The sequence below is a fragment of the Aegilops tauschii genome, chromosome 6 (genome assembly GCF_002575655.3).
Source record: "Aegilops tauschii subsp. strangulata cultivar AL8/78 chromosome 6, Aet v6.0, whole genome shotgun sequence".
NCBI classification, from domain to species: Eukaryota; Viridiplantae; Streptophyta; class Magnoliopsida; order Poales; family Poaceae; genus Aegilops; species Aegilops tauschii.
In genome coordinates, this window is record NC_053040.3 from 3,637,786 (window position 1) to 3,658,185 (window position 20,400).

The following is a 20,400-nucleotide window of genomic DNA, read 5'->3' on the forward strand; positions in this document are numbered from 1 at the left end:
GCAAGAAATTGGCTCCTGGGCGCGAGTGAGACGGCGGCGGCGGCACCCAATCCGCCCTTAGATCTCTTTCTCACGGCAGCGCCACCCTGATATCGCCTCTTCACGTCGTCCACCTGGGGCGCCCATCGGCATGGCCGGTGTTGGAAGGGGGATGGGGCGGGGCTGTGGCGATGGCAAGCTGCGAACAGTGGGGGTCGTCGCCGGCGTCCATGGCCCATCTCAAGAGACTATTCCCGCTTGTCAGGGCAGAGGTCACGGCAGCGGCAGTGTGACGATCCCCGTCGACCATTCATCGGGAGGACAAGCAACGGGATTTCTGGATGACATCAACCGAAGCGGATTTGCCACCGGGGTGGCTCGTCAGGGTGGCATAAGCAGAGGCCTGGAGGTTCCACTGCCGGTTAAAGAACCAACTATAGGTAAGGTTGTGTCCTTGTAGATCTACGTTCATTTTTGTTACTAATTTTCTGTCTAGTATGCTTTCATTTTGTCTTCAAACTAGTTTACAGCAATAGAAGTAGTCCCAGATACCAGTATTTACTAGGTGGATCAACTTCTTTTGTAGTAATGTGCAGCAGGTTACACACTTCACTTGGCCTAGTTAACTGAAAGCTTAAACAGATCCAAGAGATGCAACTAAGCTGTGTAATTTCAGAAGCTTAATCAGCAATTAGTGTGGCCATTCCAGCAAGGCAATGCAAATTTACACATTGATCGCACGCAGCCGTAGAAGTCGCCATAGTAGGTATACTTTTTTTATAGAAGTTGCCGTAGTCAAATGTTATCCAAATTAAATGCAACATAATTACATATGCTTCTGTATTTTTATTTCAGGTAATGCAAATGATATAACAAACATATGGTGTCATGGGAAATCATTGGAAGGACAAGCATGGGAGTGTGGATATTGTGGTTTAGTTAGACATGGTGGGGGTTCAACCCGATTCAAGCAGCATATAGCTGGACTGGGCCCTCATGTCTTCTCTTGCATGAATGCACCTCATCACGTAGTTGCCATTTTTCGGAAAGCCATTCCAGAGGGAGAGGCCCGGAGAAGGACTTCCAAAGAAGGAAAGAAAAGAGTGGTAGCTGAGGTCAATCATATGAACAATCAAGGTGCAGCAATACATATCGATTGTGAAGATGAAGATGATGAGGTACTCCAGTAGACCCTACGAAATTCGTTACGTGAAGATCATGGGAGAACCAGTGCTGTTAAAGGAAGTGTAGGGAGCAGCTCAAGTGGTGTCAAAGACTTTTTTGACGTTGACTTGGCATATAGCAAGACTAGGCCACATCAGACAATGGAGGCGTGTATTAGCAAGGTGGAATATGAATCCAGGATTGGGAAGGCTTGGGCAAAATGGTTTCACGCTAATGACATCCCTGGGCACAAAGCCAATTGTCCGTACTTCGTAGGAGCAATAAAATTGACTCAAGACCTTGGCAAAGGGGTGCCTGCCCCTAAAGGGATAGATATTGATGGAGTTTATTTAAATAGCAATTATGAAGAGTTGCAGCAGTATGTGGCCAAGTTCAAAGATGATTGGCCCACATATGGTGTTACTATCATGTCAGATTCGTGGACTGGCCCTTCACGGATGAGCATCATAAACTTTATGGTGTTCTCCAATGGGCGTATGTATTTCCACAAATCTGTTAATGCCACCGGACACATGCAAAATTCACAGTTTGTGTTTGAGCACATCAAAGAAGTGATCGAAGAGATAGGGCAGCAACATGTTGTCCAACTTGTGACCGACAATGGCTCTAACTTCAAGAAAGCATGTCTTGACCTTGTTGCAGATTTCCCACACATCACATGGCAGCCATGTGCGGATCACACCATTAACCTCATGTTGAAGGAGATGGGATGCTTTTCTGAGATTAATGAAGTGGTTAGTAGTTGTAAGAGAATTTGCAGATTCATGTACAATCATTCAACTTTGCATGCTGAAATGCAGAAGCACATAGGTGGAGAGTTGGTGCGCCCGAATGCCACAAGGTTTGGAACTAACTTTATGTTCCTAGAAAGCTTTTGGGATAAGCAAGAGAAATTCCAAGTGTGGATGACATCTCCAGAGTGGAAAAATAGCTCATGGAGTTCCGAGGTTGATTATGACTACACATATGATTGTTTGATAAGTAGGACCTGGTTGAATAGCGTGAAGTGGGTGCTAGATTTAATTGGCCCAATATATAGCATACTTAGATATGCTGATTCACAGAAGCTTGGGTCACTTTCTGGCTTTATGACAAGGATGATGCATTCTAGGCATCAATTGAGTTCTTTGTTTTGTCATGATTCTCTAGACCAAAACAAGTACCTAAAGGTGGTCGACAAAAGGGTTGACCATTTATACAAAAACACATTGATGGTTGCAGGTAATAATTCTTGCTGCCATAGAATTGTTATTGTTGGTAAAATGCTAATTATTCTTATTGTTGCTATCCTTTAATGGTCGTTGCGAACTAATTCTTGCTGCCATGCTATCATTCCATTCTATAGCCGGTGTTCTGGACCCGGCAAGTCACTACAAGTATAACTTTGGAAAAAGTCTATCACACGTGAATGCACTCAATGCAGCACTTAAGAAGTTGGCTAGTCCTTCAGAGTTCATTGCTATGATTCCTGAAGTTCACTCTTATGTCAATACAAGAGGGGCTTTCGAAGGCATGTACCCTCGTAATGCAGCTGAAAAGGTGTCCCCAACTGAGTGGTGGATAACATTTGGAGGAACTACACCGGTGCTTCAAAAGTATGCTATTCGTATTGTCTCTCAATGCACCTCTTCAAGTGACTGTGAGCGGAATTGGAGCACATACGCTTTAGTGCATACACTAGTGAGGAACCGTCTTGGTTTTGAAAAGTTGCACAAGATGGTTTTTTGCCACTACAACCTTAGGCTGCGAATCCGACTAATTCTTGGTGAGCCAAAAGAGAAAGAGGTTGATACTTGTGCGTTGTTGATGAATACCACTCTCTATGATTGTAATAACGAAATCATGGATTGGTTGGGCAACTCAACAAGCGATTCCATTCAAGATGAGGATGAATATGATGGTGATAGTGATGGTGATGGTGATTGTCCGGTTGTCTTAGAGGTGGTGGGACAAAAGAGATCTAGAGGAAGTGGGATGCCTCCAAGTGAGGAGGAAGAGGAGGAAGAGGATGTAGATGATGGGGAGGATGATGAAGGTCAAAGCCCTTTAGTTTATATTAACATTGTATGAATTTATGTTGTTCAAGTGCTAACTTGTAATTTTTGTAGGTAACAATGACGTGCTGCCTCGTGAAAGCAATGAACCTTTGCGGAAGTCTACAAGGAAAAGGAGGAAGAGGAAGGTAATAATGAAGTGCTAACCTTGTCTGTTTGCTTGCTGCCACCCGAAAAATTATCTATTTGCTTCCATATCATGACATACATCCATATTTGCTTGCTAACACCCAAAATTTTATTTGTTTGCTGCTATCTCATGCCATCCATCTATTTATTATATATTGTCAACAAATTCGAAGACATGATAATATAAACAAATTTGTTTGCTAACAACATGACATTTAGTTTGCTCACTTGCAGCTTGATTCGTTTTGAGATTCGAGGAAGGAGACTTGCAAGTCTAGAAGGAATTGAATGACAATTTGGTTTGTTGCTCAATGCTTTGTAGTATGTAATTAACGAATCGACGATCTTTTGTTATGGGACTGTAATATGGACTGGCTGCACTTCTTTTGTTGTTGGACTGCTATGTGTGTCTTCCTGTGTCTAATCTTAAGTTTAGTCTCTAAAGTCTGAAACTATATTGTTGGACACTTGGACTGCTATTCTGATGGTTTATGAGTATTGTACATCTATATTGGTCATTGTATTGTTATATGTGTTGTGGGTCTCTTAAGGCCAGTTACTATTGCTATAAACTGTTTACATGCCATAAATATAGCGGTGATACTGTCAAAATTTCAAAATTTTTAGTTTTGGTGATTAAATTTTTGAATTCAAAAAATTTCGTTCGAAATTTACTCGGTATTTCGTGGTAACCGTGGTTACCGCATTTATCCGTCACCCTCGGTAAAAATGCCCCATTTGGTAACCAAAATCTTGATAAGGACCTTGTTGCATCCTAGGCTTTGCAAAAATAGCAGACCTTGTCTCATTGTCTCAGCCTCTGCGGAGACCACATCAGGGACATGCTCCATCGGTGTTGTACAAGCTCCAATGAATCCACCGTTGTAATCCCTCACCACAGCTCCACAAGCACCTAGGCCATCTTCCACAGAAAAAGATGCATCCACGTTCAAAGCTTGAAAATCTGACATTGGCTTTCTCTATTCATTCAAGCAAGTTACCTGGCTGGTTTGTTTAAATGCACACACAAAATTTAGAGTTAGAGCCAGTAAAGATAGAGCAGTTCAGGGTGGAGACTGAACTTGTTCTCCCCTCACCATCTCTCTCCTTTGCCACCATACATACCAGCATGTAGCCGCAACAATCTCTGGAATATCCACTACTCCATCATATGTGTTCTGAAATTTAGTATCACAAAGCAGGAACTCAAGGACTGCAGTGCCCGATCGGTCCACCAAAGCTGCCTCATCTATTATTTCATTTAGGTCGAGTTCCCTCCATATCATCTTCGCTCTGCTGTATGTAGCCCAGTTATGCGGATATCAGGCGTACTAGTAGTTGGAATTTACATGTAGCATCCAACTTTATAAATCTCTGAAGAAGAATGTTTTAATGCATGCATATACATCAAATGAGGCCTATTTACTGAATACAGAAAGAGATGGTTAAGCGCTGCATGATCGAGCATCGTCTTTTCGATTGATTAAACAAATGACGAATGTATACCAGCAAATGAGACACAACATCACCAAACGGTCAGTCTCATCCGTACATGGAGTTCCGTCGAGAGGTTGTTTGTCATGCATCAGCAGCCCGTTGTCGCATCTCTGGCCGCTAAGCCTAGCCCTGATCTGCAGAGCATCACCTTTCTGGCGATGGCGAGGGCTCCGCTCCGCCGAACCTGGTCATCGCTGCATGTTCATCACATGATCCAGTCGTCCCTTGTAATTCGGGATTACGGTTACTGACGAATTGCAGATTAGATAAAAGATTAACACATTAGTACCCTTTGTCATTCCAATTTTACCCTCTAGATCGGGGCACTCACCTCTTTTTAACGGTGGTACTCCATCACAGTGTTGTTGGAATACAAACTAAAACTGTCGGTTAGATCGGAAGAAATTAGCGGCCCGTGTTAGTTCCAGGGTATCATAAAACAACTCCCCTATCCCCCATAATTGTTCCCCTCCGCTCTCACCGACGGTGCAATTGGCATGTGGTTTATGCCGGTCTTTGACGGCTTTGCGGTGTACTGCCTCAAATCGCAGGTGAGTGGCCATTTCCCCAATCCCCAAGTGCATCATCTGTCTTTGTTCCTCATTGCCCCCTGTGTTGTGGCATGATGATATGTGGAAGAGGGGTGTCATGTATTTCCGGATAGGGGGTGGGATCCTCTCACGGCAGCCCATGTGATTCGTTTGGAGAGATATGAAGCAGTCATATTGGTGGACGTTCACGCATGTGAATTTTTGGTTGGACAATACAGCGAGGCGGGAGGGTTGTTTGGGTTTCAATCAGACGAAATAGGGCCTTACATCCAATGTGTTTAAAAAATGTTCTTCACAGTATCGTTATGTGATCTCTAAGGATGAGTGGGTGATGAATGATTGTTTGCAGATTTTGGGATGGAGTTTTGTTGTGATTTTGGGTTTTTTCGTGGGTGGATTTTGAAAACAATGCTGATGCTGCCCAGTTAATCTAAAATCAATGTTGATGTTGCCTTCAACTAGGGCATGTTTTCCGTCAACTAGTATTGTTATCCGAGATGGGAATGGAAAACTGATAGTGGCCAATAACTGGAAGATGTATCTTTTTGCCGATGTGTTGATGATAGAAGCTTTCGCTCTTAGATTTCCGTCACTTTTGGCTCATTCAATTAGCTGCAACAAACTGGTGATAAATTCAGACAACTTCGAAGTTGTGAATACCACGAAGGAATGAGAGAGATCGACTTGCATTATGTCCGTAATCTTCAGTGACTTCTATAATTTAGCATAGATATTGCCATAGTCATATTTGAGCATTGTAATAGAAAGTCTAATATTGTTGGTCACTAGTTAGATAGATTGGTTAGGATTTCTCCACCCGGGGAGTGGTTGGATGATCGTCCTGCCAAACATATTCCTCTCTTAGTAAACAGAAGGTCAACTTGTGACCTTCTGTCAGTGACCCTGGAAGAAATGGTCGTAAATCTATGACCATTTGCGAACAAATTGTCATAAGTTGTCTGGGGGACTCTAAACCCTAGACGATAACGACCATTTTGGTCAGAAATGTCATAATTTTCTTACACGAAATGGTCGTAAAGCAGACAACACTAGTCCGCTGCCTTATTTCTAGCTGATCACGACCAATATAGATGGTCATAGCCTTGTAAATTGTTGTGCATTGCTATCACTAGGCGCCACCTCATCAGTTTTGCCTTTCTGTCATGTCCATGTGACAATTTTTGCCCTAGGTTGTGAAGCAGCCTACATTTCTGTCATTCCCAAAATCACCAAAAAAATCTCATAAATTCTTTGGATCATATCTTCCTCAAATATGTCAAAAACCTTCCTTGCCTAGTTCAAAAATAATTGAAGAATATTCATTTTCCAATTATGTCCAGAATAGCACCTCTTGAAGAAAGTGCTATTTATATTTTCTTAATTTTCCTCAAAACTTTTGGGCACTCTTTACTATACAAATCATTGCCTCATGACAAAATTCAGCTCCATTAGCATAGTAAATCCACCAAATTTTAGCTCATTAATTTTGCCAATTTCCCTTAATATTTTTCCCAATTTTTTGTTCAGTGAACAGCGTTGTGAAGGAAGTACCATTTTTATTTATACAAATGGTATGGAATTTTTACAGTGCCTTCACGTGCCCAAATTATCATCCTCCTCCAAATGGCAGCTCAATCCAATCATCTATGTGAGCCCAGCTTCAATTTCTGTTTTCTGGTTAGTTTGGCACATTGCAAAGCAAGTGCTATCTAGACCCCTCCTATTGCCCTAAAACTTTTTGGGCAATCTTCCATATCGAAATCATTGCCACATGCCAATATTCAGCTCCATTTTCCTAGTAAATCTTCCTCAGAAAATTTCCAAAGTTTCTATCCATAGAGAAGCTTTGTGAAGGAAGAACTAGCTAGGATTATCCAAATGATCTGATATTTTTCCAAATCTTCCTTATGCTCAAATAATCGCTCTCCACAAAATTTGAGCTCTGTCCAGCAATCCATGTGAGCTCATCATCCAATCTTTTATTCTAGTCATATTTTCATTTTGTGAAGCACTTATATTTTATATTGCTTAATTATTGCTAAAACTTTTCCAGGGCATGTTCCTTCCTATATAACTTCCCTCCACCAAATTTGAGCTCATTTTATTTAGCCAATTCCTCTCAATAATTTTCCCAAGTTTTTGTCTAGAGAAGAGCATTCTGAAGGAAGTACCACTTTGGCATGTCCAAATGACATCAAATTTTTACAGTGATTTCCTATGCCTAAATGACCATCCTCCACCAAATTTCAGCTCAATCCATTCATTCATTTGAGCCTAGCTTCAACATGCATATTTCTGTCCAGTGTGGTACTTTGCAAAGCAAGTGCCACCTAGGATCCTCCATTTGAGCTGCAAATTTGCCAAGTAAGTATCCTTAGTAGATGATCATCCTCAGCCAATACTTAGGACCATTGGCCATGTGCATTTCCCCCACCGCTAATCAAACACTTGGCTGCTAATTCGTGTTTGAGCTTAGTTCAGTCTCCTCGTGAGATCTTTCCGTCGTATTATTCTTCCTAACACCTACCTGAGGAGTGCCCAACCCACCAGACATGACTAGGCCGCCCAGAACGCGTGGCAACGCCACGGTCACGCGGTGACCACGCGGCTGGCATGCCAGTTTACGCGCTCTGGAGTTGGGGCCCTTGGCCACCATCCAAACCTCGATGTCTCGCCAACAAACCATATATCTCTGATTAAATAGGTACTTATGTACCTAGAAGTGATTTTTGGAAAAAAGAAAGAGCAAACTATAAGGCAATTGTAGTTCAAATTTGACCTGCTTCCAACTGAATCGGCGGAAATTTGTCTTTTTCACGAGAGGTAGATCAAAGCTTTTGACACCCAACCATTTTGTCAATTGTACTAATATTTTAGAAAATGAATTGGGTCAAATATTGCAACAAATATATAGTAGGTCCTTCACAAAAGAACTCATTTGGGGCACTCGAAAAATGGAAAATGATTTTTTTGTCAAAAGGAAATGAAAAATTCCTTAGCCAGCAATGTTTGCCCTTCCAAGATGCACCCTTGTGCACAATATGAGATCATTTGAACAAACTATGCGATGAATGTGGCCATAAGATTTATCATTTGGCTTGAAAGCCATGAATCTTCACACATGATAGATCATTTCTGAGAACACTTTTTAAAAATAATTACCGTATTACGAGTATATTATTTTTCCTGGTAACTTGGTCACATATAATGATGCAATGCGAAGGTTTTTCATTTTTGTTTCTATGCCCGTTTCAAAATGTGGTCAAAACGGCGTGTATGACCATTTCTAGCTAGTGGTTGGATCTTGGAAATCTTTTAGTGTATCTCTGATTTAATAGATACTTATCTACCTAAAAATGATTTTTGGAAATAATAAAGAGAAAACTATGAGGCAGCTGCGGTTCAAATTTGACCCACTTCCTACTGAATAGGTGAAAATTTGTCTTTTTCACTAGAGGTGGATAAAAGCTTTTGACACCCAACCATTTGGTCAATTGTACATTAAATATGGCCTCATATTTGATAAAATGATTTGGTCCAATTTTGCAACAAATATATGGTATTTCCTTCACAAAAAAAAAACTCATTTTGAGCACTCGAAAAATGGAAAATGAAATTTTCGTTGAAAGAAAATAAAAAATTCCTTAGCAATATTTTTTGCATTCCAAGATGCACCCTTGTGCACAATATGATATCATATGAACAAACTATGCCATGAATGTGGCCGTAAGATTGATCATTTGACTTGAAAGCCATGAATCTTCACACATGATAGCTCATCTCTGAGAACACTTTTTTTAAATAATCGCCGTATTACAAGTTTATTATTTTTCATAGTAACTTGGTCACATATAAAGACACAATGCGAAGGTTTTTCCAATTCTCTGAGTTGATGAGATTTGAGAGAAGCCGACGAGCGGCCGTTCGGTGCGGCACGGGACAACGGCCATGTGCTCTGCTCACGGGACTTGTTTAATCCTGATATATCTGATGAAATAGTACTACTCTACTTCACTGTTTAATTAGGCGATGCAGAATCCTGGTTCCAGGGTTGATTGGATCATAATACCAACACAATCCCAAGAACATGCTAGGATTGCACCTGCGCCTTGCCCTTATAATAACTATTTGGTGCAGAATGATGGAAGGGGCGTTTTGGTGCCCGAGCCCAGCTGTTCCCGATATCTTTGCCTTCTGTTCTGAGCTCAGGATGGGGGAAAAGCAGTCCGGCTCGTCTGACACAGTTTGTGGAAAATAGGCTGGGAGATGGAATGCCGTACGAAATAGTGCGTTGTACATGGGCCTTGCACGTACTTTTGGGATGGGGGAAACATGGGTGTGGTCTGGGCCGTGGACCAGGACGTTAGGTTTTATGCCGGTCCATGGGTCAGATAAGGGGAACAGGACAGTTCGAAACCCTCGCCTCGCCCCTGCCCCACTCGTCTTCTGGTGCCCCGGCCGCCTACCACCACCCCAACATCTCGGCAGACGGCCCTCCCGTCCCCAACCCCGTTGGTGGCGACCGGTCAGGGTATTGATTTTGCCGACGAGGGTTTCGGCGACGGCTGCCACTGGCTGAGAGGAATGGAAGAGGCAGGCATTGAGTTTCTCCTGGATGCAGTTGACAGGTTAGTGACCTCGGATCCGCAAGAAAGTTTTGAGCAACTAGCTTGTGTGAGCACCGACGGGCAAAAAGTGGCTGCCACCATTGTCATCTACTCCGTATTTATTAGGTTCCCATTTCTTGAGGAGTTCGCTGAAAGCCTGGAGCACCCATATCTGGTTCCTCTAGTTGTGGTGGTGAACAGTGGAGCAGGGGTTGCTGTCCCTGCAGATTCCAATGCTGATTCTGATCGTGGGCAGCAGATTGGATACGAGGGCAACAATCTTGTGCTTGCTGGGGTTCGATGACAACCGGATTCATCCCCAACGAGGTCTGCATGGTCTACTGATAGAGTCAATCCCCAGGCCTCTGGCTGGATAAAAAGGTACGAAAAATGTAAAAATCACGCGCGTCGTATGATTTTCTAATTTCATGCTTCGTTCCCCAACAGAAATGTGGTGGCCCTCCCGGTGGCACCTGGAGAGATAGGGGTCGTGTTATTTTCAGTGTGGTGAGAGCCCTAACATAGGGGGTGTGTGGTAAACATGTATTTACGGTATTCATGTGACGGTGCAAAACTCTCGCCCATTCATGTTGTTGCTGTGAGTACCTTAAAACCTAACAGAAGAGAAATAATTGAAAATAAAAGTAGACCCAACCAAGTACAAGCAAGTGCCAAAGTTGTAACAAGTAAAAACATAATGTAATTTCTGAAGACAGAACTAAACATCTTAGTAATACGAATATTTTGACAACCGGGTCTCTTTGGAGTAGACAAATCCCATGTCAATCTCTCACAAGAAACTAACTTAGACGCATTGGACCTTTCATATTTAGTTACCAGAAAAATTGACCATTGCCAAGACCGAATGTTGAAGGTACCATTATATAAATCAAAACATAATAATAATAAGAAATATTAAAATAAAATAAGCAATCCCAGTACATGGCCAACTTTGACAACAATCATCGTAGAGACATTCATGCACTTGCCATATTCTTCATAATGGATGAAACGGTTACCTTGCATCAAAACACCCAAAACCTATGTAATCATATCTTAAAACTTTTTCACTCATAGCCAAGAGGTAAAAATTACTAAGTAAAACTACAACCTCTTGAGAAGCAAGCAAAGTTTTGAGTTTAATCGAAACCTGCAACACTATTCTCGATATATTTTCTTTCAGTCTATGAATATTGGACAACTTCATCAAATTAAGGAAAAACCCCACTAAAACTATCAGCAGGAATTGTCTACATATTTCACCTACGATGTTGCGACTAGCATGGTGTCGAGGCTTGCTAAGACATGTCGCCTCTCTCTCTTCTAATCTTTGCGCCACTGCTCGATACCTATACTCTGCTTCATACCAAAATGGAAATACACAACTGAAATAAATTTTGGTTGTAGTTCATGATTTTAACGTATTTTTAGGTAACTTGAATTTGACAACTTTGATTCTAATGCTTGCGAAATTTACAGTGTACAATGAATTATCAATGTTATCTTTGATTTAATTGCATAAAGAATTGACAATGTATGAATCAATTGGCGCACTAAGTTTAATATTATATAGTTTAATTAATGATTGCAATGCTAAGTGAATAAATAAATATGTGAAATGTACCTCGCTCGAAATTCTATTTTATAAGTCATTTCTGTGTAGTCATTGTTAGAATAAATAAATAAACAAATTGCAATTGAAGAGATGATAAGTTCCATAACTAGGATTAATACATACTTAAACGTTGTAAGAAAGTTCTAATAGGTGACAAGCTCAACTATGTAGAATAATAGCAAAGTTTATACCGTTGAAATAAAAATAATTATAACTAGCTTCCAAAGAGCCACTACTATTTTCCATGTTGATGTCAGCATCTTCCTCATACTCGAAAAACCATGAGCGTATTTATACTGAACTTTTTTACTTTTTCATGACTCATTTGCGTCATTCCATAGCTTTATCTAATATATTTATGTATATTTTAAATATACAAATCACGGTTACATTAATTTTGGTCTTTTGGATGCATTGCATCCTTAAAATGTATGGCATTTCTTAAATGTAAGAAACAAGATAAGACAAAATAGCATACATTCTCGGATTAATTTGTGACACCATGAAGAATATACTCCCTCTGTAGTGATCTAAAAGATCTTATATTAGTTTACAAAGGGAGTAGTGTATATTTATGTGTTTATATTCTTAAGTATCTTGATAGAGATCACTATAGCCATAGTATAAAAGTATCTTTGTAGTGGTTTCCAGGTTATGATTTGGTAATAACAAATTGATAATTCTAGAGTATATAAGGTTTTTACGAGGAGCTCGTCATTGAATTATTAGCATGTTACATTACATTTTAATTGTCAAATGTGTCTTATCTTTATAGTTTAGTGGGTTCAATATTTCATTGATGATGTGTGTGTGCTATATATTTAGTATTCCCTCCATCCACTTGGATAAGGTACCTTAGGAGCTACACCATGACCAAGACATACTGTTAGAGGCCGGCGTTATATTTGAAAGTTGTGGAAATGCGACGATCACATGCCATCAAAAACTGCAATGGAAATAAGTAGTTAATCCTACATGTCTGAGGATGAAGGCTTAACATATGTATGTGTGGGAAGGATAGCGAAGAAGTTAAAGGGGCTTTACGTGGAAGCCGGTTGAGGGAATGTGTATATTATGAGGCATATTAATTGCAACCCCGGCTAATATTCTTTGATATTTGGTTTACACTAGGTGACCTATGCACCTGAATGAAGGAAGTACAAAAATTACATTCCAACATTTAATTTAACCTGAAATATAAAATGTTTGGCATTTATCAAAGATGGAATGTCAAGCTAACTAAACTAGCCGCCACCGATCGGATTTATTTCTTTGATCACTGTGCATGTCATTGCACCATGGTCCAAACTTATACCTGCACATTAGGTCTTTTAATTTTTACTTATAGACATTAACTAGGCGCTTGGGTGTAATAACTATTCACTAATATAGTATTAGCTAATTTCTTAAAGCCCAGAAGCATAGAACAATTATTCTACATATAGAAGAAATTTTATGTAAAAATAAAATAAAATAGAGAGTAAAACATCATTTATCCAATTATTGTGCATGTGCCTGCTTGCCTAAGCTATGTGTAACGCTGTTAGTAAAGCTCATGTTCGGCAAGCTACTCAGGGTTGCATTTCTCATCGTACAACTAGGTGGTTGTTTTCCTGCTAAATCACTAGAAAGGTTACCCTTTGAAAAGGTTAGGTGATGAAGGCCTCTCTTCTCCATACATAGATTGTTCGTTGCTTGGCTCGTTATTGCATCATTGGAGGCCTCCCAAGTTGTTTTCCTCTTATAGCAGAGAGAAAATTAAAATTTTAATGCCTTATGAACAAAAACTAAAACTTCAATGACCTAAAGTTCTATGGAAATACACCTAGCTTACATGAAACATACAAAAAGTTTTTCTGCATGTCCAAACAATAGCCAGTATACTGAATATCACACTTTATTATCAGGCGCTTCGTTAATTAAGTTGTTTCTATGCACATGGTACATCTGCAATTGTTAATATGTGTGTTTGTGGCATTGATTTGCAGTGGTTAGATCACAAATGAAGCACACAGTTAGTAGCGATCCTTGAAGAGCAAAGTTAGACAGTGTATACAATATGCATACATGTTAATAGTAGAATATGCACTTGTCCCGGGTAATATAAGATTATGACGAATCTCACATTTACTTCTATATCAGGCTATGGTAAATCTAACCTAAACCCCATCTTGTTGTGCTACCATAGTTCACATAAATGATATACAAACATATAAAAAAAGAATTGCTGCAATAATAGGGAGTCACATAAGTACGACGAAGACTCGTGACCATGCCGAGCGTATCGGCGGGGCCACCACCCAATCTAGGCAAGCAACTGTGCCAATATCGCCAGACAAGGCTGACATCCTTGCCCGCAACGGCGAGAGGATATCCCGTGTTACGGATCCTGAGGGAGACTGAGGTGACGATAATGTCAGGATCCCACAAAGCAGGTGCCCCACGAAATGATATTTTCCATCTTTAGGATGTAGGGCGACAACAAAGGGCAGGTCTAAGGCCCTCGGCCGGTGGGAGAGGTCAAAGTGTTATGCATGGGGCGACTAGAGCCTGGAGGTGCCCTTCGTTCCATGTTGCATCTGGAGATGGTGTAAAAGGACGGCAAAGTTATGAAAGTGGAGAGAAGAGATGTAGGAGAGATAACACGGGAAAGATGATTGGTGGCCATTGTCATCCTTGTTGCCGAGAGTGAGCTTTACATGAGAGAATAATTGAGTGAACATACTCGAATGTGTATATGTGCTTATACATAGGAGGATAAGTAGAAGGGGAGAGCAGGAGCCCAAGCCAAAGGATGCAAACCTTTTGACGTCCTCAAGGATTTGCTCCGATGAGAAGGATTAAAAGGAATTGGATCACTGTCGAACAACAGGATTTTGTTGCCTATCTGTGTGGCACACACTAGGCACTTGGACAATCTATCGGTGAGCCAGTCAGGCCAGGGTGTCCGCATCCTGCTCTTACCCCACATATACTAGTCCAAATGCATGCTGTGCGATTACAATGCATGGTAATTAACTAACGACAGTAGCACATGATCACTTTGTCAACGTCATATGCACTAATAACCCTTAAAATTATTTAGGAGGTTATGATAGTTGACATTTTCTAGACCAGAGGAATAAAACATTTTCTTTAGTTTTCTTTTTGCGAGATACATTCATAAAAGGGGAAATCAGTATTCAGCTAGTAGCGCTATTGGTTGGAACAAAGTTCATGCCAAGAACCCAGGATGCATATCCATACATACTGCCTTCTTTTTCCATGGAAATTAACTCCTCCTCTTATTCTTCGTAAGACGTTGGATAATACTACATCGTAGTACTTATTCAAGATACGGAATTGGTGGATCAGTGGTGGCTGGCTGTCGGCTGCGGGTAGCTTGCGCTCTTGAGCAAGGAGAGGTAGCCACCCTCCAGGTTCTTCACACTCGTGAATCCCTGCGCCATCAAACCCGTAAGCCAGCAGGTCGATGAATCAATCAATAAACAAGCAACCAACAAAGTGTCGTGAAACCACTTAGTAGTTAGTACTTACCGCGGCGACGAGGTCTGCAGTGGCAAGCCTTGACCGGATTCCGGAGCGGCAGCCAACGAGGAACCGGTCCTCCTTGGCGTGGAGCGCGGCGACCTGGTCGACGAAGTGAGGGTTGTGCTCCTTACCGTGAGGGGTGACGGAGAGGTAGTATGGTACGTTGCGTGCGCCGGCGACATGGCCCTTGTCGAAGTCCTCCCACATGCGCACGTCCACGTACCCGTACTGCCCCGAGGCCAGCAGTGCGCACGCCGCCTCAGGGTCAACACTCTCTACCGGCACCGCCGCGCCGCTGCCACTGCTTCTCAGGGAGCCCATGGTGTATGGAAGATTTGAGCAGGGAAGAAGAAGAAGATGAAGACAGGGAAGCTTGTTGGTGTGTCTGGCTCCGGGGGCTGTGGAGTGGATTGGTTGATGCCTTGATGGGAAGATAAGTGCTACCAACGGGTGTTTATTTATAGGAGAGGAGGCAGTGGTTGATGCCTTCACGCCCGGGTAGCCGCATCCATCACTTTCTCATCGTATAAAGTCTCCTAATTCTCAATCGTCTCGGTCTGTGTCGACCTTATCTTCTGCGACCAAGGAGAGTTATATATGGAAATGTCAGACGATATACATACTTGTAATATTTATTTCATGTGAATTTAATAGCATATCATGTAATAATCTCCTTTTACACCATCTCTTATTCTTATATTTCAATCTCATGTGCTTGCGTGTGTATGGTTTGATGCCAAAACCTGAGGTGCATTATTCTAGCCAGCTATTATTGATTGGTTGGACGGCTCATGTTAGGTAAGACTAAGACTAGGCACAGTGGGGAGTAACTTGGACTAGTAACATACATATGTTACTAGTTTATGTTACCATCTTTATAGTGGGGAGTAACATATATACGATGTCGTGCAACATTTCATTTATTAGGTTGTAGACTCATCTTCTCTTGATATGTGTGATGTTACTCATGCTATTAGTAACTAACTATGTTAACACATGACTCTCTTTTTTTATTAATTACTTGCCACACAATCTATTTTTCCTAGATATATATGATGTTACGATTTATGTTACTCCCGTTGTGTGTAGTCGAGGACAAGTCCACATTGCCATGATGAAGATGCGGCGACATAAATAACCAAATGGTCAGACCAGTTGAATCTTGTATGTGCCACGTACGCTCCCGATGAGCGAGGTAAAAAGATATGTTGCTCGAAAAGGACCCAACGCGTAGTCTCTCTTTCCATCGGAGGGAGATAACAATTCAATCATGCAGCACATGAAAAGGATAGCCTCGGTGGGGCTCCTCCTACTTGTCTGCTTATCCCTTTCTTTCTTTTTTTGGCGGGGACTTGTCTGCTTATCCTATCCATGGACATTTCATTCCTTACATGCCTTGCACATGTTCTATTGATGTCCTTTAAAAAATAGCATTATATCTTAATTATTGTAGTTTATTAATCAAAGTATTGTCTTAGTTCCACAAAATAAGATAGTTTATATACTCTCTTTGTTCCATAATGTAATGCATATAGATTTTTGAAAAGTCAAACCTAACGAACTTTGAGCAAGTTTATGAACAACACTATTTACATCTAGAATGCCAAAAATATATCTCTAGATTCATCATAAGAAATATTTTCATATTTTATATATTTACTATCATAGATATAAATAGTTTCCTATATAAACTTGGTCAAAGTTTGCAAAATTTGACTTTTCAAAAAATCTATGCGCACTATATTATTGAACGGAGGGAGTATAATTTATCTCAAAAAAGTATCTGGAAAATACTTTTGACTTTGATAAATTTTGTTTCCCATGTATTATTCAATGAAATTATTAAGTCGTGACCATTCCAATTGGGACAAAATCCAAACTCATCGGTTCCCATCCGTTGCGCATCTCGCGGCTGTGTTTGTCGTTGGTTGTTTCTGTGCATGTGATTCTTGCGGGGCGAGAAGGGATTGGTGGCCGTGCGTGGCCGTTAGCTAAGTCATGAAAAGATTGATCGACCCATTTCACCGGTGAAAGTTCGGTCTGAGTGTTTCCAAGATCCACCTCAAAGTTACTTTTTCATGTGTTCTGCAGCTGCCCCCTCACATTGACTTCGACGCTACAACAAACCGCTCCCACTCGCATTCATTAGGGGGGGGGGGGAGCGGGGTGTAAGTTGTTCAATTTTGGAAAGTGTGCTCCCTATGCCCCATCCCTGTTCTCCCTTGCTCTCATCAACGGTGGAATTGGCGTATGGTTTCTACCGGTCTTCGATGACTTTGTGGTGTACCGCGTGAAATCTCAGGTGAGTGGTCCTTTCACCAATACCCGAAAGCATCCTCTATTTTTCTGGGGATTCGTTCCTCATTTCCCCCTATGTTGTGGTGTGGTGATATGTGGAAGAGGGGTGTCACGTGGATCCTATAAGGGGCGGTATCCTCACACGGCAGCCCATATGATTTGCTTTGATCGAGATGACAAAGTCGTATTAGTGAATATTCATGGTTGGACAATACGTCGACGTGGGAGGGCTTGTGGGTTTGCATCTGCCGAAATAGGGCCTTACTCCAATGTGTTTCAAAAATATGCTCCACAATATCGTTGTGTGATCTCTATGGATGTGCGGGTGTTGAATGGTTGTTTGCAGATTCTGGGATGGCGTTTTGTGGCGATTTTGGTATTTTGTGGGTGGATTTTGAGAACAAAATCAACACCACACCCTCTCCACTTTTCTGAACAATGTGCCAATTTACTAGATGAATTTGACTCCATTCTTTTTTCTGAGAAATGTACCAAACAATACACATTCTCCACCTAATTACCGTGGCAGTTGTGTTGGATTTACAAGGGAGATTTATCATAGGTACTAGGCATGCACCTTTAATTTTCCCTATGGTAATTATCATGTTTTAGTCCATTCATCTCATGGTTATCATTTTTTTCTAGAATATTTAGAATGCATGTTCCACGAAAGCAATTTAGTCAGTATATATCATGTATCGTAATTACCAGTAATGTTGTAGGAAAATTACCAGTCCTGATCTACCAAAATTTATCAGGATCATGCTTGTTTTGTGAAAAATGGTTGAATTCAATATAGGCAGTACATAGTCATGGTAGTGGTAATTGTGTTATGACGCACTTTTTTGAATCGTAGCCATCATGCATGCATCTCTACACCCCATGTGAATTCTCATGGATAAAATCAATCATATCATAGTTGCCAGGATTGTTCAATATAAATTACCATGGATGTTGTAGGATGCAGAGTTACCAACAATGTTCCGCTCGCTCCCATGCTAGTAGTCCTCGCTAGGTGGTCTACGAACCTGCATGTAATTTTTTACTTCTCGTGTTCTTTGTACTACCTTGATAGTTAATAAATAGATCGAGAGATTTTCTCGCAAAACTAATAATAACCATTGTTATTGTAGGAAAATTACTAGGCATGTATTTTACCAAAATTGCAACTGTATGTATCGGAAATTCGATATGGGTCATACTACCATATAGTACTATTATCTCAGAGGTTGATCGTCCTCGAGATTCACGAGCATGCATGTATATGCCCAGGTATTCAGCTCGGCCAGTCATTTCTGCACAGTGGCAAACTAGTTTGTCTGTTGTCATTTATGAGGCCGAGCTAACTCAGTCCAGTATGGTCCTTGCTACGTGACATATATGAGGACCGGTGTATGCGGCACCTGGGCAGCCTTTCTCTCCTCCACGATCAGCCCGAGTGGACAGGCAACGATGCGGGTAGATGCATTTATTCAAAGCCTTATCCTCACCATTGTCAATCTGGATCCCCATTTCGCTAGCTGAAGTCCTCACTGCCATGTTCGCTTCTTCTTCCTCCGCACCGCAGGTGCCAAACACCGAGCTACTACCGCTAATCCCATGGCCCAGATGTGGTCGAGAAGTCATCGGCGACATCTCTACCGGCAGGAAAAGGCCAGGAAATTGGTACTACATGTGCATCCTTTGGAGTGTGAATGCCTGAATCTCAACTCTGATCTGGTTCTTCATCTTTATACATCTGTGTAGTTCATGATTTCTAGTTCCGACGATGTGGGTTTTTCGAGTGGGAAGAGACTTATGCTGATGTGTTGGAGTCCGTCATGTGAAGATTGCGGTAAACGTCTTGCCTCGGTGCGAGGGGACGTGGTTCATGTTTATAGGCAGGGGCGCAGATCCCTGTAGCGCATACAAAGAGATAGAGTACATATTGGAGAGAAAGAAAGAGAGGGATAGAGATAGCCACGGTTGAGATAGTTATCTAGGCTAAACAAACAACCAGAATATCTCCAAGAGATCTATCACGTTACAATGATGCAATATGTATGCGCTGAACTATATGTTTAACACCCTCCCTTAATCACAACTTTGTTAAGTTGAGATTACGCTTGAATTCTTCAAAACTCCTTGTAGGCAATGCCTTGGTGAAGCCATCTGCAACTTGATATCTGGAGTGCACAAACCGGATCTCAAGCTTCCTGCTAGCAACCCTTTCTCGAACAAAGTGAAAGTCAATCTCAATATGTTTTGTTCTTGCATGAAAAACAAGATTTGCAGACAGATAAGTGGCACCAAGATTGTCACACCAAAGACATGGAGCTTGACTATGTTTTATCCCAAGTTGTCTGAGCATGGACTGAACCCAGATAATTTATGTTGTTGCATTAGCCAAAGCCTTGTATTCTGCTTCTGTACTGGATCTTGAGACTGTAGCATGTTTCTTTGCACACCAAATTATTAGGTTAGGTCCAAAGAACACTGCAAAACCACCAGTCGAGCGCCTATCATCAATATCTCCTACCCAGTCAGAATCAGAGAATGCACTAACAAGAGTTGAAGTAGACTTGGAGAAAGTAAGACCAACATTAACATTATCTTTGACATATCTTACTATCCGTTTTGCAGCAGTCCAATGAACTGTAGTGGGAGCATGAAGAAACTGAGAGACTTTGTTCACGGCAAAAGAAATATCTGGTCTTCTAAGAGTCAAGTACTGGAGTGCACTAACCAAGCTTCTGTACTTGGTGCTATCTTCCTGATTCAGGAGTTCTCCCTCTGTAAGAGAAATCTTTTCAGAACTTGACATTGGAGTTGGTGATGACTTACATCCCTGTAACCCAGCTCTTCTTACAAGATCAGTAGCATATTTTTCCTGAGATAGGTGAAGTTCACTTCCTTGTTTTCTTACCTCAATACCTAGGAAAAAATGCAAGTCTCCCAAATCCTTCAGTGCAAAT

The 20,400-nt window shown here is 41.3% G+C and overlaps 2 protein-coding genes across 3 annotated transcripts; one reads left to right on the forward strand and one right to left on the reverse strand.

Annotated features, from left to right (window-relative positions):
• LOC120967271 (uncharacterized) lies at nucleotides 1-3,876 on the forward strand. Of its 2 annotated transcripts, none has more exons than XM_045230401.1 (3): nucleotides 1-3,199; nucleotides 3,273-3,346; nucleotides 3,582-3,876. In XM_045230401.1, the coding sequence occupies exons 1-3, from the start codon at nucleotides 2,488-2,490 to the stop codon at nucleotides 3,594-3,596; spliced, it is 801 nt and encodes a 266-aa protein (XP_045086336.1). In that variant the 5' UTR covers nucleotides 1-2,487; the 3' UTR covers nucleotides 3,597-3,876. Both variants share the same exon structure in this region; 1 of them encodes a protein (XP_045086336.1).
• Nucleotides 3,877-14,729: 10,853 nt separating this feature from the next.
• On the reverse strand, nucleotides 14,730-15,573 carry LOC109745877 (thiosulfate sulfurtransferase 16, chloroplastic). The gene is made up of 2 exons (XM_020304992.4): nucleotides 15,155-15,573; nucleotides 14,730-15,057 (listed from the first exon to the last, which is right to left on the reverse strand). The coding sequence occupies exons 1-2, from the start codon at nucleotides 15,467-15,469 to the stop codon at nucleotides 14,968-14,970; spliced, it is 405 nt and encodes a 134-aa protein (XP_020160581.1). The 5' UTR covers nucleotides 15,470-15,573; the 3' UTR covers nucleotides 14,730-14,967.
• Between the last annotated feature and the right edge of the window lie 4,827 nt (nucleotides 15,574-20,400).

Bases quoted from the DNA above. Each gene is read 5' to 3' on its own strand.
- LOC120967271 (XM_045230401.1), top strand. From the start codon at position 2,488: ATGCTATCATTCCATTCTATAGCCGGTGTTCTGGACCCGGCAAGTCAC. The intron at 3,200-3,272 runs GTCAAAGCCCTT...TAATTTTTGTAG, and splicing joins TGATGGGGAGGATGATGAAG to GTAACAATGACGTGCTGCCT.
- LOC109745877 (XM_020304992.4), bottom strand. From the start codon at position 15,469: ATGGGCTCCCTGAGAAGCAGTGGCAGCGGCGCGGCGGTGCCGGTAGAG. The intron at 15,058-15,154 runs GTAAGTACTAAC...TTGATGGCGCAG, and splicing joins CTGCAGACCTCGTCGCCGCG to GGATTCACGAGTGTGAAGAA.